This window comes from Piliocolobus tephrosceles, chromosome 6 (assembly GCF_002776525.5).
Source record: "Piliocolobus tephrosceles isolate RC106 chromosome 6, ASM277652v3, whole genome shotgun sequence".
NCBI classification, from domain to species: domain Eukaryota; kingdom Metazoa; phylum Chordata; class Mammalia; order Primates; family Cercopithecidae; genus Piliocolobus; species Piliocolobus tephrosceles.
Genome location: NC_045439.1, coordinates 160,363,485 through 160,389,415, shown reverse-complemented (window position 1 = coordinate 160,389,415; position 25,931 = coordinate 160,363,485). Strand labels below are relative to the sequence as shown.

The 25,931-nt window shown below is 42.7% G+C and overlaps 1 protein-coding gene across 1 annotated transcript in view; it reads left to right on the top strand.

The window, feature by feature from the left end:
• Positions 1–25,931, top strand: part of ATP10A (ATPase phospholipid transporting 10A (putative)) — a 189,891-nt gene that overhangs the window by 108,746 nt on the left and 55,214 nt on the right. The window contains exon 3 of the mRNA XM_023190428.3: positions 21,980–22,065. Coding sequence (XP_023046196.2) covers positions 21,980–22,065 — 86 coding nt within the window. The remainder of the gene's footprint in view (positions 1–21,979; positions 22,066–25,931) is intronic.

Here is a 25,931-nt window from a genome sequence, read left to right as displayed (position 1 = left end):
TTTTTTTTTTTTTTTTTGAGACGCAGTCTCGCTCTGTCGCCCAGGCTGGTGTGCAGTGGCGCCATCTTGACTCACTGCAAGCTCCACCTCCCGGGTTCACGCCACTCTCCTGCCTCAGCCTCCTGAGTAGCTGGGACTACAGGCGCCGCCACCACGCCTGGCTAATTTTTTGTATTTTTTAGTAGAGACGAGGTTTCACCGTGTTACCAGGATGGTCTCGATCTCCTGACCTCGTGATCCGCCCACTTCGGCCTCCCAAAGTGTTGGGATTACAGGCTTGAGCCACCGCGCCTGGCTGGGTGTGTCTTTATTAGCAGTGTGAGAACAGACTCATACAGTAAATTGATACCGAGAGTGGCCCCAGACAACCACTAATCTTTCAGGCACTGTGGATTATTTCGAATTTTTAAGAGGTAGAAATGGAATAATACAGTGTGTCCTTTTTTTTTTTTTTTTTTGTCTGACTTTTTTCTCTCAGTGTAAATATTTTGAGATGTATCCAAGTTGTAGGTATTCATAGTTTCAACTATATATCTTTTGGATTCATTCATCTGTTGACAGACATTTGGGTTGTTTACAGTTTTTGGTTGTGATAAATAAATATGCTATGAAAATTCATATAAAAGTCTTTGCAAAGACATAGTCTTTCATTCTCTTAGTCACATCTCTTAGATAAATCCAGAGGTGGAATGACTGAAACATATGGTAGGCACATGTTTTATGTATGTATATGTGCATGTATATATGTATGTATGTTTCAGTCACCAGGCTGGAGTGCAGTGTCATGATCATAGCTCACTGCAGCCTCAAGCTCCCGTGTTCAAGCCATCCTCCTGCCTCAGTCTCCCAAAATGCTCACATTACATGCGTGAGCCACCATGCCCAGCCTCATGTAATTAATTCCTGCTGTCATCTTGCTTAGTACAAACCCATCAGTTTCTTCATTCTAGTTTTGGAAATTCAGCCCAATGCTATGAACTCAAAATTATTAGAAATTATATACTTGTCAGAGTTTTTTCATTCTTTCCGTTCTTTCCATGAACTGCCCTGAAGACATAACACTTTAAGACTGTCAGTGCTTGCAAGAAGCTTTCAGAAAGGCATCTGAATAAAGCAATTACTATGAACACCAAGGCTTAAAATGGCCATGGCAATGCAGTTGACAAAGAAATTTGGTTATTCGTGAACCAAAATTATGACTGATAGCATTTCTATGAAGACATAGATTTCTAGGAACTGTATACAATTTTGGAACATCTATTAATAACACATCCATATAACTAACTCGAAGGCTAAACATCATTCCATGTTTTGACAGTGCTTCCCATATAATTTAAAATATTCGATAAGCCCATGTTGGCTTAACCTCTTGCTTTTACAGTTCCTCTTAGAAGTTCCAGGGCTTTCTGGAATGTCCTAAAGTTAATTTGGGTCAAAAGTTTTTTGAAAAGTTTGTCAAATATCCAAGGTTTAAATTACATAGCTACTCAGGAGGCTGAGGCAGGCGAATTGCTTGAACCCCGGAGGTAGAGGTTGCAGTGAGCCAAGATCGCGCCACTGTACTCAGCCTGGTGACAAAGCGAGACTCCATCTCAAAGAAAAAAATAAAATTACACGATCAGATAGGAACACAGATCTTATGAAATAAAACCAAAGTGTCAGATTTCAAAGACACAAAGCACAAGAAATTATCTTGATTAAACACAGAATCCGTTTCCTAGGCCAGTTACCTAAAAGGTAAAGAAAAACATTTCACTTTTTTTTTTTGAGACAGGGTTTTGCTCTGTCACCCAGGCTGGAGTACAGTAGTGTGATCTTGGCTGACTGCCACCTCCACCTCCCAGGCTCAAGCGATTCTCCACCTCAGCCTCCTGAATAGATGGAACTACAGGCATGTGCCACCATGCTCGACTAATTTTCTTAAAAACTTTTTGTAGACACAGGAACTCACCATATTGCCCAGGCTGATCTCAAACTCTTGGTCTCAAGCAATCCACCCCTTCGGCCTCCAGAAGTGCTGGGATTACAGGCCTGAGCCACCACACCCGGCCCACAGTTTTCTGTTAAGGGCAGAGCAATGCTCCTTGTTCTAACACAGAGGCTCAAACTCCTCCCTCCCATTGGTGTACTTTCCATATTAATGCTCAGTTTCTTTGAAAACTTAAATTTTCTAATTTAGTCAACCTGATCACACAAAATTCTTTTCATGAGATTAATCTTGCACAAACCTACATCTTGCTTAAACCTTCCATTTTGTCCTATGCCTTCTACCTGAGGATAAAAACTTACTTGCCTTTTCCCTTTATATTTTGTTATATATATTGTTATATATAAAGTTTCGGTGCTGCAAAAGAAATAGCACTCGAAAATAAAATTTTCCTTTTAATTCTCAGCAAGGCAAGTTACTTCTGTATAGAAGGGTGTGCCCTTACGGATGGAACAATGGCGAGCACACATTTGGACAAGGGAGGGGAAGGGGTTCTTGTCCCTGACACACGGGGCCGCTGCTGCTATGTCGTTCCCCTGTTGGCTAGAGTTAGACCGCACAGGCTAAGCTAATTCCAATTGGGTAATTTAAAGAGAATGATGGGGTGAGGGCAGAGCAGGTGGCAGGTAATTGGAATGAGTTAGGGTGGAGCAGGTGATCGGAATGAGTCAGGGTGGTGTAGGTAATCGAAAAAGTTTGCTTTACGAGGATGTTAAGTTTAAAAGTAGAAGGCAAGGAATTGAACATACTGACACACTAACTCTGAAAAGAAATTTAGAACTCATATCTAACCATTTGGACGACACAAAGTTATCTCTCATGCAAAATAAATAAATTACTCTCTTTTTTCAGCTTTTTAATCTTTTTACCAAAAATAAATCCTCATACCATTTTTCACATCTCTCCTATTTACTGCTCCTTTCTGCCTTTTTTCTATTTCCTTCTTAAATCTGTATTTTGATAAAAACTTCTAAATAACCTTTGAATTAGATAGAATTGCTCTTTTTTAACATAAAATATATCCTCCTATCTTCTCAAGATTTTTCTCACCAAAAACACATCTTACTTTCTTTGTACATTTTGCATACAAAATTGTTTTCCTTTTCTCTAGCAGTTCTAATTAGATATATTAATTAGAATTTTAACCTCTAAATTTTAACCTTTATGATTTGTGAAAACCTAGGAAATATGCAATTTTTATTTGTCACGTACCAACATTTTATGAATTTACATTTTATAATTACTAGAAACATGTAACTTCCTCACAGAACAGTTGTTTCATGTTTACTAACAGACCCAAATATATTTAGCTGCTCTCTACCATATAAAAACAAGATGTCAAAGTATATAAACTTTTAACTTATGTTTAATGATGAATGCTTAGTATTTTAACTTATCAAGAAATGACCTAAACATTTAATGAGTATCTATTACTTAATTTCACTTTAAGGTTTTAAGTTACCAAAAAGATTTTTTAAACTGAAGAATTCATTTACAGATATTTATGGCTGTTTGAATGTACCTAATTTACTCATTTTAACAGTTATATTTGAGCTATTTATGAAAATTCTGTGAGACATTGAACTAAACTAGCCATCATCTTAAGTCTTCCCTGTGAACTATTTTTACAACATGCAAATGTTAGTCAGCACCTAAGCAAAAACCTTAAAGTTAAATACACGGGTATTTTGCTGACGAGAAGACACAACTGTTTTCATTAAACAAGCAACATGAAACCAGTTTTGTTTACCAAAGATTTACCCAGGTAACGTGAATCAAAAGTCATTTGAGTTGTTGTTTCTTTCTGATAGAATGTTTGATTTAAGCATTCACTTTTCTTTTCTTTCTTTTTTTTTTTTTTTCTTTGAGATGGAGTCTCACTCTGTTGCCCAGGCTGGAGTGCAGTGGCACGATCTTGGCTCACTACAAGCTCTGCCTCCTGGGTTCATGCCTTTCTCCTACCTCAGCCTCCCAAGTAGCTGGGACTACAGGCGCCCACCACCAAGCCCAGCTAATTTTTTGTATTTTTAGTAGAGACAGGGTTTCACCGTATTAGCCAGGATGGTCTCGATCTCCTGACCTCGTGATCCACCCACCTTGGCCTCCCAAAGTGCTGGGATTACAGGCGTGAGCCACCGCGCCCGGCCAGCACTCACTTTTCTTTAAGCCAATTAATCAGAGCTCTCACATATTTTGGCAGAGAAATATCACATACATAGAACACATACAGATGTATAGACACACACAGATAGAAGCAGATCTTACAAGATTCTTCATTTGCCAGTGTTCTCTCCTTCCTTCGACTGTCAGTCTTCTGCTTCCCTGTTCCATTGTCCTGAACAATTGCTAGCTGGGCAACCCTAAATTTGCACTCTCAAAGGGATGACTCTGAAATGAAACAAGGTAAACAATGAACTGAACTCAGATCTAGATACTATCATTTGCCAAAACAAAGAAGGGGTAAAAGCCCAGTTAAGGCAAGATGGGCAGGAAAAGTACATTAAAGAAAGGTAAGGTTTGTCATGTAAAGGTTGAGCTGATGTCTTTCCCAAAGTAAAAGTTTCTAGTGGTGTAAGTACAGAGAAGGAGACACCCTTACAAATGGAGGTTTCCTTTATAGACGTAAATTTCTTTTACAAAGAGTTTCAAAATTAGCTAACTGAATGTCAGAAAACTGTATTTTAAAGACAGGTTTAGTTCCAGAGGTGGACTTTTCAGCTTTGTTTCTCAATTAGATTATTGACTTAGGGGTAGAGCCTACTAATGAATGGGCAAAGAATCTTGGGTAGAAGTCCCCTGGCGCTTCCCTCAGAGGCCCATTTGTCCTGGTGGTTAACATGGAGGCCATTGTCAGAGGCTGGGCAGACTGCTCTTAGGGGCTTTCTTGGGAATCTTTGAGACAGCCCCTTTTCTAGTGTCCTGGTTGTTTGCACAAGTGGCAACAATGTTTTGGAAACTGTTGTTTAGGGGTCACCTATTAGAAAGTGCTCCAGGGCAGTCCCCAAACTGTTCTAGCTTGTTGGTTACCATGGAGCTGAAACACTTTGGGAATGGCTCTCAAAAGCTCATTTGTGCTGCTTCAGCATTGCCTGGCCCATAAGCAGTCCAGTGAGGCTTCTCAGGTTCCTCTCATTCTCAGAAAATATCAGTGTGCCTCTTTCATTCACTTTTGGGCCTCCCCAGTCCCACCAACACGTGTATTAGTTGGTAGCGGTCAGGTATCCAGAGGTCATGTGTCACAATTAAGACCTTGAATTATTTAGAAAACTTCCAAAGGTCTTTCCTAGGTTTAGGAAATGTTTGAACTATGGCCCTGAGCTCTATTTCTGTCTTGGGAGTATAAGTCAGTTGGGGATTATCTCCTGAATTTTTGGGTAGTTCTTATAAGGAAACCGTTTAACTGCTATTTCAAAGGAAAAAGGCGATTCAGACAGGGTGTTAGCCTATGAATATTCAGGAGTAGATCATGAATATTCAGACAAAGTAGGCTAGGGTATGGGGAATCTCTTGCATTTTTAGCTTTTCATTAGCTTTTTGTAGTGAATCTTTACAAAAGGCTATTTTGGAATCCTGTTGTCTCTTTGAGGATCCTGAATGCCAATAAGAATCCCATTCCCTCTGCCCAATTTGTGGAGCCCAGGACTCAGGTGCACTCTTCAATAGTTTTGTTCACCCGGAACATTTTACAAAACGACTGTCAAAATTCTGAATTATCTTTAGTAAGATTTTTCCACTTCTGTAAATATCTGCAGGTTACAGGGCCAAATATACATGAAAAAGGCAGGTCTGCTAGAAGGCAAGTACTTAGAGCACTTAGAGCGTGAGAAATGAGGAATCCCATTTTTATGTTGGATCCTGGGTCTCTCAGGGCCGGGATAACTTTGCCTCTGAGATCGCCTTGACCAACTTAGCCAACGATTTTCCATTTTCTGTCTGACCCAGACACCTAAGCCTGTCTTACCTATGTGTGTAAGAAAAAAGAACACACAGATCTAAATCTGTGAATTCCAAAAGCTGGAGTTCACGCCCTCCTGAAGTAGTAACCACTTATGACAACTGCTGTCAGTTCCCTTTAAAACTGCAGCCCGGTGGCTCACACCTGTAATTCCAGCACTTTTGAGGTCGAGGCAGGCGGATCACAAGGTCAAGAAATCAAGACCATCCTGGCCAACACGGTGAAATCCCATCTCTACTAAATATGCAAACAAATTAGCTGGGCATGGTGGCACGCACCTGCTGTCCCAGCTACTCGGGAAGCTGAGGCAGGAGAATCACTTGAACCCAGGAGGCGGAGGTTGCAGTGAGCCAAGATCATGCCACTGCATTCCAGCCTGGTGACAAAGCGTGACTCCATCTAAAAAAACAAACAAACAAAAACAAAACAAACACACAAAATAAAAAACTGCAGCCCATGAATGCACAGTGGTTCACACCTGTCATCTCTGCATGTTGGAAGGCAAAGGCAGGAGGATTGCTTGAGGCCAGGAGTTTGAGACCAGCCTAGGCAACACGGCAAGACTCCCATCGCTACAGCATTTTTTTTATCTTGTCTCTACAAGAACAAAAAATTAGCTGAGTGCGGTGGTGTACATCTGTAGTCATAGCTATTTGGGAGGCTAGGGTGGGAGGATCCCTTGAGCCTAGGAGGTCAACGTTATGGTGAGCTCTGATCACGGCAGTACCCTCCAACCTGGGTGACAGAGACCCTGTCTTTAACATATATATATATATAAACTTCAGCCCTTTATTTATGCTAGCCACGGATGGGGGGCAATGTACACTTCTGTTCAGCCATATTCTTGGGAACTTGACTCAAGTCTTTTATGGAACTAAGCACAAGAAGTTCTGAAAAATGGAGCAAAAATTACAGCCCTGCCCTTAAGAGTGACTTGTTTGGGGGTGCAGTTAGGGGTGCCTTTTCCTGTGTTCCTCAGGGCGTCTCAGGGAATCAACCTAAGTGTCCATCAACAGATGAATAAATAAAGAAAATGTGGTATACAAACACAGTGAAATACTATTCAGCTTTAAAAAGAAGGAAATTCTGTCATTTGCAACAACATGGATGGAGTTAGACAACATTATGTTAAGTAAAATAAGCCAGGCACAGAGACAAATATCTCATGTACTCACTTACACGTGGAATCCAAAGCAATCATACTCAGAAGCAGAGAGTCGAACTGTGGCTACAGAGGCTGGGGAATGGGGGAGATAGGAAGATAGATGATGGTCAAAGGGAGCAAAATCTCAGGTAGACAGGAGGAATAAATACACATTTTTTGAGTTCTGTTGTACACTGTGGTGAATATAGTTAGTAATGGAATACTATACATTTCAAAATTACCTAGAGGGTAAATTTCAAACGTGCTTACCACAAAATCTTCAGGCACTTGGAGTGATACATATGTTAACTAGCTTAATTTAGTTATTCTATATTGTATTCACAAATCATACCATTACTTTGTACCCCATAAATTTATACAATTATAAGTGATTAGTTGACAACAAAAGTCACAAAATAAAACAAACGATTAGAGAAAACAGCATCTAGAATAATAAAATACCTAGAAGAAATTTCAGCAAGGGGGTGAAAGACTTATATACTGAAAACTATAAAATGTAGCTGAAAAAATTTTAAAAGACTTAAATAAATGAAAAGACATCCTACGTTCGTGGATAGGAAAATTTCATATTGTTAGGATGCCATACTACTCAAAGCAATCTACTGATACAATGTGATCTCTGTCAAAACCATAATGAATTTTTGCAGAAATAAAAAAGGCAATCCTCAAATTTATGTAGAATTATAAGATTTCCCCATATAGCAAAAACAATCTTGAAAGAGAAGAATGAAATTGGAAGATTCACATATCTTGACTCCAAAGTTTACTACAAGACTACAGAGGTCAAAATAGTGTGGTCTACCTGAGATGTTGTACCCTTTGACCATTATCTCCCCATCTCCCCCAACTCCCAGCCTCTGTAACCTCAGTTCTACCAGTTCTACTCTCTGCTTCTGAGTTTGGTTGCTTTAGATTCCACACATAAGTGAGTATATGAAATATTTGTCTCTGTGCCTGGCTTATTTTACTTAGCATAATGTTGTCTAATTCCATCCATGTTGTTGCAAATGACAGAATTTCCTTCTTTTTAAAGCTGAATAGTATTTCATTGTGTATATATACCATATTTTCTTTATTCATTCATCTGTTGATGGACACTTGGGTTGATTCCATTATTGTGAATCATGCTTCAATGAACATGGGAGTGCAGACATCTCTTTGGCAAACTGATTTCAAATCTTTTGCATAAATACCCAGAAGGGAGATTGTTGGTTCATATGGTAATTCTATTTTTAGTTTTGGGGGAACCTCCATATAGTTTTCCATAATTGCTGCACTAATTTACATTTCCATCAACAGCGCATGAGTGTTCCCTTTGTCTACATCCTCACCAACATTTGATATCTTTTATCTTTTTTATAATAGTCATTCTGACATATGATAGCATATCTCATTGTGGTTCTAATTTGCATTTTCCTGATGATTAGTGATGTTGAGCATTTTTTCATAAGTCTTTGGGCCATTTGTATGTCTTCTTCTAAGAATTGTTTATTCAGATCCCTTGCCCATTCTTTACTTTGATTCTTTGTTTTCTTGCTATTGGGTGTTTGAGCTCCTTGTATACTTTGGACATTAATCCATTATTATTCAATAATAGCTTGCAATAATGGATATATGGCTCGCAGATACTTTCTCCCCATTCGCAGGTTGTCTCTGCACACTGTTAATTGTTCTTTTGCTGTGCAGCTTTTACGTTTGATATTACCAAACTTGTCTATTTTTGTTTTTCTTGCCCGTCCTTTTGGGGTCAAATCAAAAAAAAAATATTACCCAGACAAATGGGAAATATTTTGTATAATGTGAGTTATGGTAAACTTGTTGACACTTGTTTTAGGACCTAAAATATTGGTCTATCTTGCTAAATGCTCTGTGTGCTTTTGAGAAGACTGTGCATTCTGCTGTCTTGAGGTGGAGTATTTTATAGATGTCAAACAGGTGACACTGGCTGATGGTGTTTTTCAAGTCTTCTGTGTTCTTGCTAATTTTATGCCATTTTTTTCTAGGAATTATTGGAAAGGGCTATTGAACCTCTGAACATAATGCAGATATGTGTATTTCTCTTTGCAGGTCTGTCAGTTTTGCTTCATTTATTTTGAAGCTTTGTTGTTAGGGGCATTTTGGCCCTTTTTTAAATGTCTGGCAATATTCTCTGCTTTGAAACTTACTTTGTCTGATAGCGATATAGCCATTTTAGCTTTCTTTTGACTAGTTTCAGCATAATCTTACATATTTGCATCTTGTATTTAAAGTGCATTTTTTTAGCAGTAAGAAATTGAGTGTTTTGCTTATTTTTTTAAAGGGTCTCTGCCTTTTAATTGAAATGTGTAAAGCTTTTGCATTTAATGTGATTAATACCATGATTAGATTTAAGCCTATCATCTTGCTAGTTGTTTTCCCATCTTCTCTTTGTGACCCTTTTCTTTTTTTTCTCCTTCTTTTTTCTCTCATTAGTTGTACCTCTTCATTAGAGGTTACTTCAAGGTTTGTTGGATACATCTTTAATTCATCCTGATCTATCCTTTCAGTGATATTATTTCAGTTCACATATAATAAAAGAACTTTGCGATGGAGTACTTCCATCTGTCTCCTTCCAGACTTTCTACCGTCGTCATCCTCATCATATATATGCTGTAAACAATTGTTATTATTTTTGATTATACATTTTGCTTATATATTGCAGAGATTTATGTAATAAGAAAAAGTCTTACATACTTACCCATGCTCATAAAAAGAGCACTAAAGTCACCTAGAGCTTAAGGGTGAGCTTGCTGTCAAATAACAAAACAAACAAACAAACACAGTTGCCTTTTCCTGTGCTCTTTATTCTTTTGTGTAGATCCATATTTCCAACTGATATTTTCCTTTTGCCTGAATGGCTTCCTTTATCATTTTTTTTTTTCTGGTGTGGATCTGTGGGTGATGATTTTTTTTCAGCTTTTGTATATGTGCAGACATCTTTATTTTACATCCTCCTTTTTTAATTTTCAAAAATATCTTTACACGGTACAGAATTCTAGGTTGACCGTATTTTACACTTTGTGGCTTTAAAGATGTTGCTCAAGTGTCGTCTTGCTTGCATTGTTTGTAATGAAATATCTGCTCTTGTCCTTGTGTTCCTTTGTACATAACACAGCTGCTTGCAAGGTTTTTTTTTTTTTAATTACTGGTTTTAAGCAAATTGATCATGATGTGCCTTGTAATTTTCTTCATAATTTGGGTGTTTGAGATTCTTGGATCTCTAGGTTTATAGTTTTCATTAAGTTTGGAAACTTTTCAGTTATTATTTACTCAAATTTTCCTTCATAGCCTTCCCCTTCTTCGGGGCTTCTAAGTAATAGAATATTGGCTTCTTGAAATTGTTGTACAACTTACCAATCCTCTCTTTTGATTCTTTTTTCCTTTTAGTATTTCAGTTTGGATAGTTTTGGTTACATTTTTCAAGTTCACTAAATTTTTCTTTTGTAGTTTCTAATCAACTGTTGATCTCATTCAGTTTATTGTTTGTGTCAGATATTGTAGCTTTCATCTCTAGAAGTTCAATTTTGGGTCTCTTTTTTACCTTCCATGGCCCTACTTAAGTTTTTGATTATTGGAAAGCCAGCATAATTACTGCTTTAATGTCCTTTTCTACAAATTCTAACATCTGTGGCTCTTCTGTGTTGGGTTAAGCTGACTTACTTATTCTCTGTATTATGGGCCTGGTTTTCTTGCTTCTTTGCATGCCTGATAATCTTTAATAGGATGCCAGATATTGGATTTACGATTAGTTTTTACAGTGCGGCAGGTGGAGGCAGGCACTGACCCCAGATCTGTGTAACACAGGACACAGTTCCCTCTATTTCTCTCTTGTTTGCATCATCTTTAATCTCTCAATAATACTTTATGGTTTTCAGTGTTGAGATCTTATACACTTTTATTGAGATCTTATACACTTACACACTTTTGTTGAGATATTATAATTTTGTGTTCCTAGCAAAGTGATTTTGTTAGCTTATTACAAAGTGTGTTTATGAATTCAATGTGTGTGTTTACATGTAGTAAATATAGTATACATGCATGTGCATGTATGTTCATACAGTCTATAGAGACATAGTAGATGATCTTGTATCCAGAAATTTTGCTAAACTCATGTATTAATTCTTATTTTTATTTTTTGACAAGAGTCTCGCTCTGTTGCCCAGGCTGGAGTGCAGTGGTGCTATCTTGGCTCATTGCAACCTCCGCCTCCCAGTTTCAAGCAATTCTCCCACCTCAGCCTCCTGAGTAGCTGGGATTACAGGCACCCACCACCACACCTGGATAATTTCTTTTTTTTTTTTTTTTTTTTGTATTTTTAGTAGAGGTGCGGTCTTACCAAGCAGGCTGGTCTTGAACTCCTGACCTCAGATGATCCGCCTACCTCGGCCTCCCAAAGTGCTAGGATTATAGGCGTGAGCCACTGCACCTGACCACTCATGTATTAATTCTAATAAGTTTCTAAGATTGTTTTAGATCCTCTACACAGTCGTTTTATTTTTGGATTATGATAGCATTATTTCTACCTTTTTAGTCATTATACTTTTATTTTTTTTCTTACCTAATTGCAGTGGCAAGGACTCCAGTACAGTCCTAAATAGAAATGGCGATATCAGACATTCTTTCCCTGATACAAGTGTAAGGGGAAACATTTGAACATTATACCACTGTATATGATATCTTATTAGGATATTGGTGAATAGCCTTTACAAACGAATGATTCTTTTATTCTTAGTCTGCTAAGAGAAAGTATCATGAATAGATGTTGAATCAAATGCATATTCTGCTTCAGTTGACTTGATCATATGATTATTCTCTTTTTGTGTTAATGTGTCTAATAACATTGATTTTTCTAATGCTATACCAATCTTGAATTCTTGAACTATATCCATCTTCCTAATGTTTTATCTTTTATGTATTTCTGGGATTTGTATGCTACTGTTTCATTAAGGATTTTTGCCTAAGTAAGATAGACTTGTACTTTTGTGTTTTTTAATGTGTTTATTGTGTTTTAGTATCAAGCCCATGCCAGCTTCATAAAATAAATTAAGAAGTATTTGTTCTCACTACTGGAAGAGTTTATATAAGTGAATATTATTTCTTCCTCAAATTTTTGGCAGATTTACTGGTGAAACCATCTGAATCTGAAGTATTTTTTGCAGAAAGATTCAAATTACCTGCTTTTATATTTACTTTCTTATTTACCATTTTTGTTGCTTTTCATTTCTTCCTGCCTCTTAGTCCTTTCATCAGAGCCAATTTCCTTCTCTCTCTCTCTCTTTTATAGCAGAGATAGGGGTCTTGCTCTGTTTCCCAGGCTCATCTCAAACTGCTGGCCTCAAGCAATCCTCCTGCCTTGGCCTCCCGAAGTGCTTGGATTACAGGCATGAGCCACTGTGCTTGGCCTCCTTCTCTTTTAACACTACTGTTTAGTATTTTCTTTAGTTTTTGTGTACTAGTAACAAGTTTTACCAATTTCCCTTTTTTTTTTTTTTTTGAGACAGAGTCTTGCTCTGTTGCCCAGGCTGGAATGCAGTTGTGCAATTTCTGCCTACAGCAACCTCCGCCTCCCGGGTTCAAGCTGCAACCTCCACCTCCTGGGTTCAAGCAATTCTCCTGCCTCAGCCTCCCGAGTAGCTGGGATTACAGACACGTGACACCACACCCAGCTAATTTTTGTATTTTTAGTAGAGTTGAGGTTTCACCATGTTGGCCAGGCTGGTCTTGAACTCTTGACCTCATGATCTGCCCGCCTCAGCCTCCCAAAGTGCTGGGATTACAGGAGTGAGCCACCGCGTCTGGCCTCAATTTCCCTTTAAGAGTTTATTTTCTTTGGTTTTCATAATTTTAGTGTCATGTGCCTAGGTATAATCTCTCTTCACTGACCCTATTTGAAGTTCTTGGATCTGTGGTTTGTTGCTTTTCAGTCAGATTTACTACATTCTCAGCTACTATGTATTCAATCATTGCTCCTGCATCATTCTCTCTCTCTTCTTCTTCTGGGGCCCTGATTACACACGTTAGACTTCCCCCTATCCTTATGGTTTCTTCCCTCTCTTCTGCACCTCTCATCCTTTCATCTTCCCACGCTTTATTCAAAACATTTTTCTCATGTTTCTCGTAGTTTGCTAGTTTTCTCTTTGTGTTTGCCAAATCTGCTAATAAGTCATGCAGTCAGCTTTTAATTGAAAATTTCATGCAGGCTCTATTTTTTCCAAATCTCTTAGGTCACATTTTATCATTTCTAGCTGTTCTAAAATTTCAGGTGCATCTTTAGCTTTATGATTACAGCAAGCATGATTTTAAACTTCCTGTGGGTCTGTTACTATTCTTGTTTTGTTGGTTCTTCCATGATGCTTTACATCCTGTTATGCCTGGTTATCCCTGAGTCTGTGTCTGACGTTGTACTTGGAAACTGACTTTTTACAAAAATTTTGAGGCCTTGTATTTCATATATATATGAAATATATATATATACACACACACACACATACATGGGCACACACATGCACACATATATAAAGAAGACTTTGCTGGTTTTGTTTAGTACCTAGGGGTTCTAGCAATTTAGAATTATTATGCTTCATATTTTACATTGAGATTTTTCTGGGCCATTCGTTGACTCTAAGCTGGGTAGCAGCTGCACAAAAGGAGCTCAGCAGTGTTCTGGATGTGTTTGATGCAGTGACATCACGTTGGATTAAGTTCCATGTTGAAGCTCTTTCCTGCAGTTCACTTTCTCTGTGATGCAGTTCTTCCTGGTTGTGTTAGAAAGCATAGGAGTTTATCAGGCCCCTCTCTTGGTAGGTTTTATGGTAGACAGAATAGTGGTCCCCCAAAAGATGCCCACATCGTAATCCCCTAAACCTGGGAATATGCTGTGCTACACAGCAAGCAGAAATGAAGGTTGTAAGTGGAATCAAGGCTGTTAATCAGACCTCACTATCAAAGTGATGCAGCGTTAGACAGACTCAATCCTCACACACTGATGACTTCAGAAATGGAAGGAAACCAGAAGTCAGAAAATGTGACTCTAGAAGCTGGAACAAGCAAAGAGATGGATTCTCTCCTAGAGCCTCCAAAAGGAACACAGCCTTGCCAACTCCTTGACCGTAGCTCGGTGAGACCTGTTTCCAACTTCCGACTTCCAGGACCGCGAGGTAACAAATGACTGTTGTTTTAAGCAACCACATTTGTGGTCATTTGTTACAGCAGCCATAGGCAACTAATACAGGCCCGGAGCACCAACATGTGTCTACGAGCTCCACTCAGCCTCTTAACTACATCTCACAGAAGCTGTAGACCCTCCGCAGGGAAAAGCAGCCTCAAAGCCCAGCCTCAACTCTGGATTTTTGTCTTTTTATTTCTTGGCTTGCTTATTCTTCACTTTCCTGTTAAATTGTTCATACCTCCAGGCAGCTGTCTTCAATTTTCTGTCCAGCATTTCTGTTTGCCAGTAACTGGAGGTTTGGTCCAAAGTGCCCAGTTATCTGGTGCTGGCTAACTTTTCTTTGGAATCTGATGACTGAGCTAATCTGGTTGTGCTTTAGAATTTCATATTTCTGTTGGCATTTTAGTCTTGGAATCATTCCCCAGATTAGCACAAGAGCTTTCTTCTTAGCTGACTCCTCTTTTTGTATTCTCCATCCTGATTGGCCTCTAAAATAGTCGTATGGTCTTCCTCTATGTGGCTACCAATGGCCCAGTGGTCCATGGAACTCTGCCTTTAGGGTCCCTTTTATTATAAATACAGAGGCTCCAGGCCCATTATGCTCTGCAGAGAGAGAGCACCTTTCCTCCAGCAAGGCTGCCTACTCAGTGATCTCTGAAGCATGACACGTCCACACCCCAAAGGTGTGCCTCTGCTCACACCGTCACCCCCACCTGGAGCGATGGAAGAGGCACTAAGTGGCCTGTGGCGGTGGAAACAGACTGGCTGACGTGGACCCGACTATGCGGATTAGCTCAGCAGAGTGGCTGCAGGCAGGTTTCATGCAGGGGCACCCTGTTGGATTAAGTACAAATACGTTCAAGAGGGCAGTTTTAATGAACAGCCCTCATCTAGGTTGTAATTTGGTGTTCTGTGAAACAACTCTCATTACCGACTGTCTGAATGCACAGCCAGTTCTTAGTCCTCTTAGGTGCATTTGGCGGAGGAGAAAGCAAGGCTTTGTGGACAGCCTCAGCCCACTGAAACAGCGTGGAGCGTTTGGGGCCCGCAGGGAAAGAAAGCGGTTTGATTTTGAGACTTCAAACTCTAACCCTGCACTGTGAACCTTTGAATTTTGCCACCATCTACCAAGGCTTTTTGACTGTAAAACAGTCAGGAGGCAAGGGGACAAAAGATGAAAGGCAGGAAAGGCAAGGGGGGGCTGGCGCCTGCATTCTCAACTGGAATTTAGCAAGGGAAAAGCTGCCTTTCTGCTCAGAAACTAAGGGAGGACCACTTGATCTCTAACACTCGTGCTTGCAGCAGGAAAATCTCCAGTTAGAAAAAGAAGGCAGAACCCAGACACCCCTTGATCAGTGTATCCGAGGCGTGAGCCTCCCAGAAGCCACCTGTGGACCTGTGTGAAGTTGACTCTGAAAGAGGACTGCAGAGGCCCCGATGCTAGTCCTCATTGTCCCCGTCACCTTGTCACCGTGGAGACCAGGACCACGTCAGGCAGGGACGCAGCACTCACAGAGTCCGTCACATGCTCTGTGACGTGCAGTGGAGTGTCCTGCCATGCGCAGCTAGGCCAATCTACTTATCACTTCCACATTTAGGACACCTTAAATACCACAATCATGGCCGCTGTTGTAGATTACATTGCTGTCTAAATGGGTTCCATGGTCATTTCTATTCAATATCTGTCTTGGGACATAAACCCCTAGAGTAACACTGAATCTGTGGAACTTGGAGAAATTATCACTTTGAGTTAAGTTTCCTTGTACGTTTGGTGTTTCTTGCCACCAGGACGCTTCCACCTGGGTATATAACTGATGGAGTGCCCACTACGTGTCAGGAGACACCGGGGTGGACAAAACAGACTACTTTTCTATTTCAGTTTAGCAAAGTGAAACTGTTCGCCTGACAATACAGTCCTGGCAGTGAACAAGTGAATTCACTGATTCCTTCAGTATTGAGATCGGGCCGTCTGCCCTCCTTTGAATTTCCACAGCGCTGACTGTCAAGTGGTAAATACAAATTAGATGGAAATACAAAATAATAATAGTAATAATAAAGAAAGTACAAAACAAAAGAGTTGGGGGTAATTATTCCATTAATTTGGGTGAAAATGCTTGGCTTAATTTAATTAAGGTATTCTTTACCCATGTTCAATAAATAAGGAGCTAAGGAGCCGGATTAGAGACTATGAAGAAATCATTTATATTGCTGCCAGGGGAAACGTGCTCGCACTTTAAAAAGAGGAACTATGCATTCCAGAACACAGAGACGCCTCGCCAGGCCCTCTAGGCAGGTGGTGCAGCAGGCAGGGGCTCTAGGTTCCCAAGAGCCCAACACAGAGTTCTGGAGTGATTCAGAAGCTTGTGGCACATGAGATCCTTCTGAAAGAAGCATTCATCACCCTCTGACCGTGTGTGTGCCAGGCACTGCAATGGTCTCAAGGGCACAGAGTACCTGTGCTCAGGGAACCTGTGGTCTAGTGAAGGAGGAATGGGAGCCAGCTCCAGCCACACCCAGGCTCAGGGAACCTGTGGTCTAGTGAAGGAGGGATGGGAGCCAGCTCCAGCCACACCCAGGAAGCACAGGGTTTGATGTCTGCATAGGGATCAAGCAAGTTCGGAGCTGTGACCCCTGCCTACCCTACCAGGGGGCTGTCAGGAAGGCTTCTCTAGAAAAGGCAACAACCTGAATGCTAAATGATGGGCACTTCGCCTGATGCTGCAGGATGGGAAGACAAAGGAAGCCATGCAGAAAGGTTTGGGCTTCCTCAGGGTTCCCTGTGTGCAGGAATGGGTGCCGGGAGGGGTGGCAGCCGAGGAGTTCAGCGCTGTGACCCTGGGCAGAACTTTGCTCTTGCATGGGATGAGGATTGCATCCTGTAGGGCAGCAGCTGTCTCCAAGGCTTTGTTAAGGTGGAATACTTCTGTGATCAGACGGGGATCATTCAGTCCAGGGACAAATAGGCCCGTAGCAGGCGGCGAAACCAAAGCCAGGTAGGCAGTTAGAGGTATTGTGTGTGTCCACTGAGAGCCTTCGAGGCCCATGTCCTGGAGTGATGTCAAGGCTGGAGGTGAACCAGGGGGACCTCAACCTCCTTGTGACCTAGGAGTATCATGACAGGGAACGCAAAGGGCGTTTTCAGAACGGGGTCCAAATGCAGAGGACGGGAATGTGCGTGTTCTCCATGTCTTCTCGCTGGTGCAGGCGGTGGCCCTGCCTGGCTGGCAGGTGCCGCCTCTGTGCTCTGTGCATTATCTCACCAGGCTTCTCTCTGCCCACATCAACCAGAGACCCAGACAGGTGGCCTCACCCAGAGGTTTCCACCTGGAGCATTAGGCAGGGTCCCTGCTGCCAGCCAACCTGCAGATGGCCCAAGTGTGCACCTGTGCCGTGTGCTCACCCCATTGCTGAAGCAATATGAGCCTCTTTACTTTAGTTTTTTTATGATAGAAAAAAAAACAGTATCCTCTTTAATGGACTATAAATGCCCTTTCCAACATCACTGCTTCTGTTTCAAGATGGAGGACATCTGTATTTGCTTTTGTTGAATTACTTAGTAGCAATTCACTTAATGCAAATGTGAAATACAAGGTTGGTAATACAGTCTCCGCTGTGAATCAAACCATTCATTCAAGTAGCGATCTGGGCACTGCTGAATTAGACACACACCTCCCCCATGTGGTTGAAGAGGGGACACAGCTGTTCTACCTGGAGGAGTTCCCAGGCATCAGGAGGAAGCAGAAGCATGCCGCAGGGCTCTGGGCGTCCCTGGAGCGCCTCTGCTGTGGTCTCCAGCAGAAACGCCAGTTCAGGGGCAGGGCTGGAGGGCTCTCTGTTCCACCACTGTCCCGCCGCTTCCTTTCCACCTAGTAAGGTCAAATCACTTTGCCCAAAGAAGCTTCAGAAATATTTGTAAGACAGCAACAGAAACGATGAGCACTTTCTTTCTTGCCAGTGAGATATGTATTCGAACATGTTGTTGCTCTGCAGTGGGCGAACCCTTCGCATTGCCAGCTTCCTTTCATCTGAGATGCTGGGGTGCTGTGGCAGAGCTGTAGAGGGCAGTGCTTCAGCTTGAGGCTGGCATGTGTGGCAGCACTCTTGCAGGTGATGCTGTTTCCGCAATAGTGAGTCTGTCGTCCCAAGCACAGGGATTAATTGGAACCAATTGGAACCACCTCTGCATCCTACAGAATTGTGGACTTACAGGACAACAGAGACCCCAGAGATCCGAGTCCAAATGCCCTCTCTTCACTTGCCAAAAGTCTCATATTTGTTAATCAGAAGAACTAGCACTAAGTCCCTGGGATCCTGATTTTTTACTCTTGTTTTTGGGTGGGCTCTGGTAAGCCCACATCCACGGGCATTGCTGAAGATGGAAAGAGGGTATCTATGATCAGATTAAGGTGTGTTGAACTGAAGCATGTTTTCAAAACATTAAAACTTAAATTTTGGAAACTTAGAACTTTAAAAAGCAATTGAGGCCGGGCGTGGTGGCTCACACCTGTGATCCCAGCACTTTGGGAGGCCAAGGCAGGTGGATCACATGAGGTCAGGAGTTCGAGACCAGCCTGGCCAACATGGCAAAACCCTGCCTCTACTAAAAACACAAAAAGTAGCCAGGCGTGATGGTGGGTGCCTGTAATCCCAGCTACTCGGGAGGTTGAGGCAGGAGAATCACTTGAACCCAGAAGGCAGAGATTGCAGTGAGCCAAGATCACACCACTGCACTCCAGCCTGGACAACAGGAGTGAAACTCTGTCTCAAAAATAAAAAATAAAAAGCAATTTAAATTTTGGGGGATAGTTCTGTAGAATCTATTACACATTTTCTGTTTTATTTGCACAATCTTTTTCTGTTAATGCCCCACTGTCTCTGCGGGTATTGATGGTTGAGCTGATAGCTCAGAGGCCAAGAAAGCTCCAGTGCATCACTCCAAGACCACTATGACCTTGGGCATGATACTTAAAGATTCTAAGTGGAAGGTGGTGCGAAAACCGACTTTCTGGCAGGGTTGTATGATAACTGGAGGGCACTTAGCACAATGCCTGGCATTTGGCAAGCCTCCCAAAACTCATAACGATGTTGATGGTGATGACGATGAGAACGGCAGTGCCCTTAGGAGTGACTGGTGACGGAGACTTTATGTACTTGTACTGAAAAGTCCCAGGTTTCTGGTCTATGTTCAACTTGATGATTATTTCATTTCTTCTCAGTCAATTACCAGAGTTTGTTTATATCCACGTAAAATATTTTAAATTGTGTCTCCCATCCAAGTGCTGACCCTGCTTAGCTTCCGAGATCAGTTAAGATTGGATGCATTCAGGGTGGCATGGCCGTAAATGAAATTGTTTATCGTGGCAAAATATGCATAACATAGAATTTACCATTGTAGTCATTTGTGAGTGTACAGTTCGGTGGCAGTAAGCTCATTTGCATTGTTGTGCAACCATCACCACCATCCATCTCTAGAATTGCTTCCTCTTCCCTAGCTGGATATCTACATTTTAAGAAGAATGGAGTTAGTGTGCTCAGAGCAGAAGGGTGGATCGGGGGCCTCTAGCTCTGTCCATGCTCCAGTGGGCAGGTTGACAAGTCTGACTGATGGATAACTCGGGCATGACCTCAAAACTGATTTGGAATGAGGCAGGGGTAGACATGAGTGCATGGAGGGATAAATCAATATATTTCCTAAGTGAGGAGTGTGTTGCTGTATTGCCTGTTGTTAGAAATAAACACCGTAAACAGGATTTTCCTCATTCAGAAGGTGTGCTGTGGATATGAAATGCTTTTTAAATGAGAAACTCAAAGATGGTCTCTGTATTCGTTTACCGGGGCTGCTGTAATGAAACACCGCAGACTGGGCTGCTTAAGCAGCGGAAGTTTATTTTCTCGCAGGTCTGGAAGCTGGACGTTCGAGAGTAAGGGGTCAACAGGCTGGTTTCTTTTGAGGCCTCTCTTTTTGCTTCTCCCTGTGTCCTTGCATGATCTCCCCTGTGTGTGTCTCTGTGTCCTGATTTTCTCTTTGTATAAGGCCGCCAGTCATGTGGGATTAGGGTTCACCGTGATGACCTCATTCTAATTTAGTTACCTCTTTAAAGACTTCATCTCTAAATAAGGACACGTTCTGAGCTACGTGGGGTTAGAACTTCAACATATGAGTTCTAGTGGCGGATGAGGGGCTCCCGTTCAGCCCATGCCAGTCTCTAGAGATCCCTCCAGTTCTAAACATCCTCCAAATCCTCCCCAGTTCCAGAAGGAAGCAGAGGAAGCCAGGCGTCCAGTGCCTGGGACCGCCCCTGCGCACCCTCCCTAGAGCACGGGATTGTTGGTAGAACATTACAGACACAACTCTGAAGTCCTCGAGACAGAATGTCCTGCTGTTTCTGAGCCGTGTCCATGACATTTTTCTTAGAGAGAAAGAATAATAAACAGAGACAGAATATTTTTAAGTCCTACCCTCCTCATCTGCCAAGAATAATCCTGGTGTTCTCTGGAGCTCACTGCCTTCATGGCCATCCTGTACTTTGTATCTGTAAATGTCTGCCCTGGAAAAAGCCATCCACTGGTTTCAAGATAATCCACAGGCTTTAAATAAACACAAGACTCCTTGAAACAGAGCCTCGCTCTGGAAATAGAGCGAGAGGCCATTTCAGTCCAAGGAGAAGAGAGACTGATGGCTAATTAAACTCCAAGAAGTGCCTTTTAAAATAGCATTTCAGTTTCAGTTATTGAATCGAGCAACGATTATCTAATGCACACCCCTTTTAATGTACGCTTTACACTGGGAAACAGTAGGAACTGAGTTTTATTCTGTGCAGGGAAATGTGTGGTTGTGGCAGAGCCATAGTCACCTGGGGTGGTGTCAGGCGTGTTTATGCCATTTCTTGATTTCTAACCACCTTCACTTTATGTGAACAAAGATAGTTCAGTTTTTTACCTTGTTATGACACTTGATAGATTAAGTAGAATGACAGGCCTGACCAGAAAGCTAATAAAAAAGAAATCCACTAATTGTACTCATTTATACTGAAAGCTTATTGCCTCCATTTCTCTCCCTTCTTCCTCCTTCCCCCAACTCCTAAGTCTTTCGTATGAGCCAGGCTGTGTTCTGTCTATCAATGGAAAAATTCAAAAGACTTTTTTTGTGGTGAGTTGTCAGGTTTGTTTTTCTTAATTGAGCAGAATACTAAAGAAATTGTTGACTCCCTCATTGGCTGTGTATATCTTTTTCATCGAAGATCCATGAAGATCGTGTCATGTACATTGAAAAAGTAGAGTTTATTATAAGCTCCTGTTTTCCAGGTGGAATTTGCTTCGCTAAGTCTGTGAAAATGGGCAAGTGCCGTGTGTCCTAAAAAACTCATTCATCCCTTTGCTTCATTGATGGCCTCCTTTGCTTGATCGCCTGTTCCCCCATTTTGCAATAGAGCTGCAGTCATGTCTGCTCACTTACTAGCCAGTAACCAGCATCGGTCCCCCAGCTGCCACTCATCATAAAATGATTGACTGTTATTTATTATACAGTGCAGAAGGCGGTGCCTCGGCTTTCCACAGAGATTCATAGGCTGAGTTCTTCCCCCGTGAAATTTGCCTGCCGCGGATGCAAGACAGAAAAACAAGTGCCTTTTGGAACGGAGCAGCCTGAGCCCAGATTTCTCTAATGTATACGTGCTGTTATTTTAGGTCTCCGAATTCAATCCTTTGACGTTCACCAGCGTGATCGAATGCGAGAAGCCAAACAACGACCTGAGTAGGTTTCGCGGCTGCATGTGAGTATTGAGCGTCTGCCCGCACGCATCCTTCTGTTTGATAACTATACAGGCGGGTGCGTACACTCGCTCAGTTATCAAGTATGCATTTAATACTCTCTGCCACATGGTGTAGCTGTTCGGGAATGTGGCCCAGCACCTGAGCCTTCTTGGCTGCTTTTGGAACTGGTGGGTAAGAGCCTGTTGTCAGTAGAAGCTCGCCACGGCCATCTGGAAGGAGGAGGCGCCGCTTTTCCTCCCGCTAGCAGGCACTGGGAAGGTGATGGCTGTGCGCAGAGACGTGTCGCTGACCACACATGGCCCCGTGACGTGGAAGCCCGAGTAGGCCGGGTGGAGTTTCATGGATGTATGCTTGCACTCAGTCACTGAACGAGTATTTATTGATACCTGCTACATGCTGGGTGCATTCAAGGCACTGATGTAATGTGGTAAGCTGAATAAACAAGTTCCTGCCTTTGTGTTTATTTCATTCTAGGTAGGGGGAAAGAAAGACAATTAAAACCAATAGGCCTAACCTAGAGTGTGTCTGGTAGGCCAGCCCCTTCCTGCTCCAAAACAGAAAGACAGGTGGATCAGGGCACAGGCCTGGCCCTGCGTTGGCACTTGCTGAAGCTGCGTGATGGGGAGTAGTAGAGACAACCTTCATGTCTGTTTGGAAATTTCCATAATAATCCAAGTGTGTGTGTGTGGTCAGTGGTGTGGGGAAAACATGGAAGAGAATAGGCAGTGTCAGGACGGAGTTGCTGAGCAGCCTGCCAGGGCCCTTGGGGATGGTCTCCTGGAGAACAAGCCTGTGACAGGGGCATGACACACATGACGTTCCACTGCCCTCAAGCACTGTTCAGCTATCACGCCTCAGCCACCTCCTGTGGGCTCAGCCCTCTCCCCTGCGGTACAAGGGGCCGCCTCCTGGCACTGTCCTCCTTGGAGGCGGGGATGGGTCATTGATGCCTGCAGCCGCTGAATGGCCCAGGCAGTGGTCTCCCCCGCCCCTGCCCCCGCAGACACACGGAGGTGTGAGGACGGTCTGCTTCCGGAAGTGGCCCCATTTCTGAGAGCTTTCAGTGTGAGTTTCAGTCTTCTGATTTGCCAGCACCTCCAGCATGGCTGCCTGTGCCCAGCACACAGTGGCAGGCAGTAGGGCTGGGGATGACTCAGCAGAAGTGAACTCTGCACAGCAAAAGCTGAAATTCATCTGCAGCCAAATGTTGACCCCGTCACCCACTGGAATTGCCCCGTAACCTTCACACCACACAGCCCAGAAATACTGGCAGATTTGCCTCTTTTAGGACCAACCATTCCAAACTTGCAACATTAACCGTTTGCACTTGGAGAACAGAACTGAGCTTGGGTTTGTAGCAAGAAGACCCTATAGCCTGAATAGAAGCTCTTCCTCTTCCCTGGGAGGTGGCCTCCGGAAAGTGATTCTGTCTTCCTAAGCCCCGGCGTTCTCCGAATCCTGGAGGTATCATCGGCTGCCTGTCAACCTCACAGGCTGACGTGAGAGTCCAGCGAAGGAATGTACGTGACGTGCGACATGAATTAGAAGGTGTCGCATGTGGAATGCTCGCAGTAGGAAAATCTTAGAGACAGAAAGTGGATTGGCAGTGGCCAGGGTTTGGGGGTGTGGAGTGAGATAGGAATGGAAAGTGACTGCGCATGGGTCTAGGGTTTATTTTAGGGTTATGAACATGTTCTCGTTAGTTGGGTGTGGTGCTGCACTCCAGTAGTCCCAGCTACCTGGGAGGCTGATGTGGGAGGATCGCTTGAGCAGGGGAGGCAGAGATTGCAGTGAACCATGATTGTGCCATTGTACTCCATGCTGGGAGACAGAGCAAGACCCAGTCTCAAAAAAAAGAAAGAAGAAAATGTTCTCAGATTAGCTGGTGGTGGTAGTTATACAACTCTGATGCTACAAAAACAGAAAAAAAAGCTAGGCTGTGCAGTGGCTTAGGCCTGTAATCCTTTGGGAGGCCTAGATGGGAGGTTCACTTGAGGTTAGGAGTTTAAGACCAGCCTGGACCATGTAGTGAGACCTTGTCTCTACAAAAATCACACACAAAAGAAGTTAGCCTGGTGTGGTGGCATGCACCTGTAATCACAGAAACTCAGGAGGCGGAGGTGGGAGGATGGCTTACGCCCAGGGCATCCAGGCTGCAGTGAGCTATGATCACAACACTGCACTCCAGCCTGGACAACAGAGAGACCCTATCTGAATCAAAACAAAACACAGAACTGTATGAACTTCAATGAGTGAACATTATAGTCTGTGAAATATATCTCAAGCTGGCAGAAAAATAGTGCTAGGAGCCTCCTTATTCGAGTGCCCTTTAAGGCTGCATTCTTTGGAAGGATCCTCATATAGTTAAACCCTAATGAAATCTTCAGAGTCAGGATCTGGAAGTAACATGTTGCCCACCTTCTCCAGCTGTTCCCGGCACTCACGCCTCAGCCCCTGCCTGAGGTGTCATTGCCCAGAGACGCCTCCTGGGAATGGAGACCTGGCTCAGCCTGACCCTGTGATTATGCACAGTCAACTTTATGGCACGCGGTCACCTCTGAGGCCACAAACCAATCAAACATTTGCATTTTCCCCTAAAGAATAAAGCAAAGAGGTTGGCTGGTTAATGGGTCATCCGATGTAAAATTCCATTTGGCTTTGTAAAGCCGGTTCGCGGGTTCGCTAGCTCTCTTTTCAGACCTGTCAATGTTTGCTTAGATTCTTGAGTGCTTTGATATTGGATGCATACGTATTTATAATTGTTATGTCTTCCTGCATAATTGACTACCTTTGTCTTGTAGGACAGTTTTCGACTTAGTCTATTTTGTTGGATACAAGTATAGCCAGCCCTGTTCTCCTTTGGTGACCATTCTTACCCCACAGAGCAGGGTTCTGAGCTGCAGAGCCTCCTGCAACCACATAGGGCTGGCACGAGCACAGCTACATTTTGGGGTAGGCTCTTCGCCCTGGTGGGTGACACCCTCCAAAGACCATGGTTAGTAAAGGCAGCAGGACTGTCACTAACAACAGAGCTGTCACGGTCCCTGCCCCCTCCTACCTGGTGTCTGGTGGGAGCCTTGTGCGGGCTGTATCCAAAATGCCCTTACTGCCAGTGACCAAGCATGAAATAAACTGCATCCACTAGATTCACTCAAACTGGAATGTTTTAATTTCACCTTGCCACCTTTAGTTGACGTATTTATATCTTAAAAATATTGAACATCAGCACAAAACAGTTTGGTAATTTCCATACTTACTTTTGTTAGATAAACAAAAATCTATTATTTTAAAGAAAATTCTGCCCAGGATTTGCCAGTGGAAGCAATTATCTGTCATTCCTTCCTCCCAACTTATGTCAGTCAGGATCCACTTAGGAATCATACTGAACAGGCTGATTCATATAGATGAGGAAGGATGCTTGCTAAGGGCATTTCTTTGCTAAGGTATTTAATCTGCAGGAGTGGGTGGGTGCAGGGGACGTATTGGGGACAGAGCAGACACTGGATTGGTAGCCGCTGCGCAGTCATTGCCATGAGGTCATTGCCAAGAGTGGCCCTGGGGGACTCATGACCAGGGAGATGCCTGGGGAGACTCAGCCCTGGTCAGGGGACACTGCCAGCCAGTAGTGTTGCCTCTCTAGGAGGGAGCAGGGAATAAACTTCCTGTCTTGTCTTTCTTTTTTTTTTTTTTTTTTTGAGACAGAGTTTCACTCTGTCGTCCAGGCTGAAGGGCAGTAGCGCAATCTTGGCTCCCTGCAAACTTCACCTCCCAGGTTCAAGTGATTCTCCTGCCTCAGCCTCCCCGAGTAGCTGGGATTATAGGCACGCACCACCACACCTGGCTATTTTTTTTTTTTTTTTTTTTT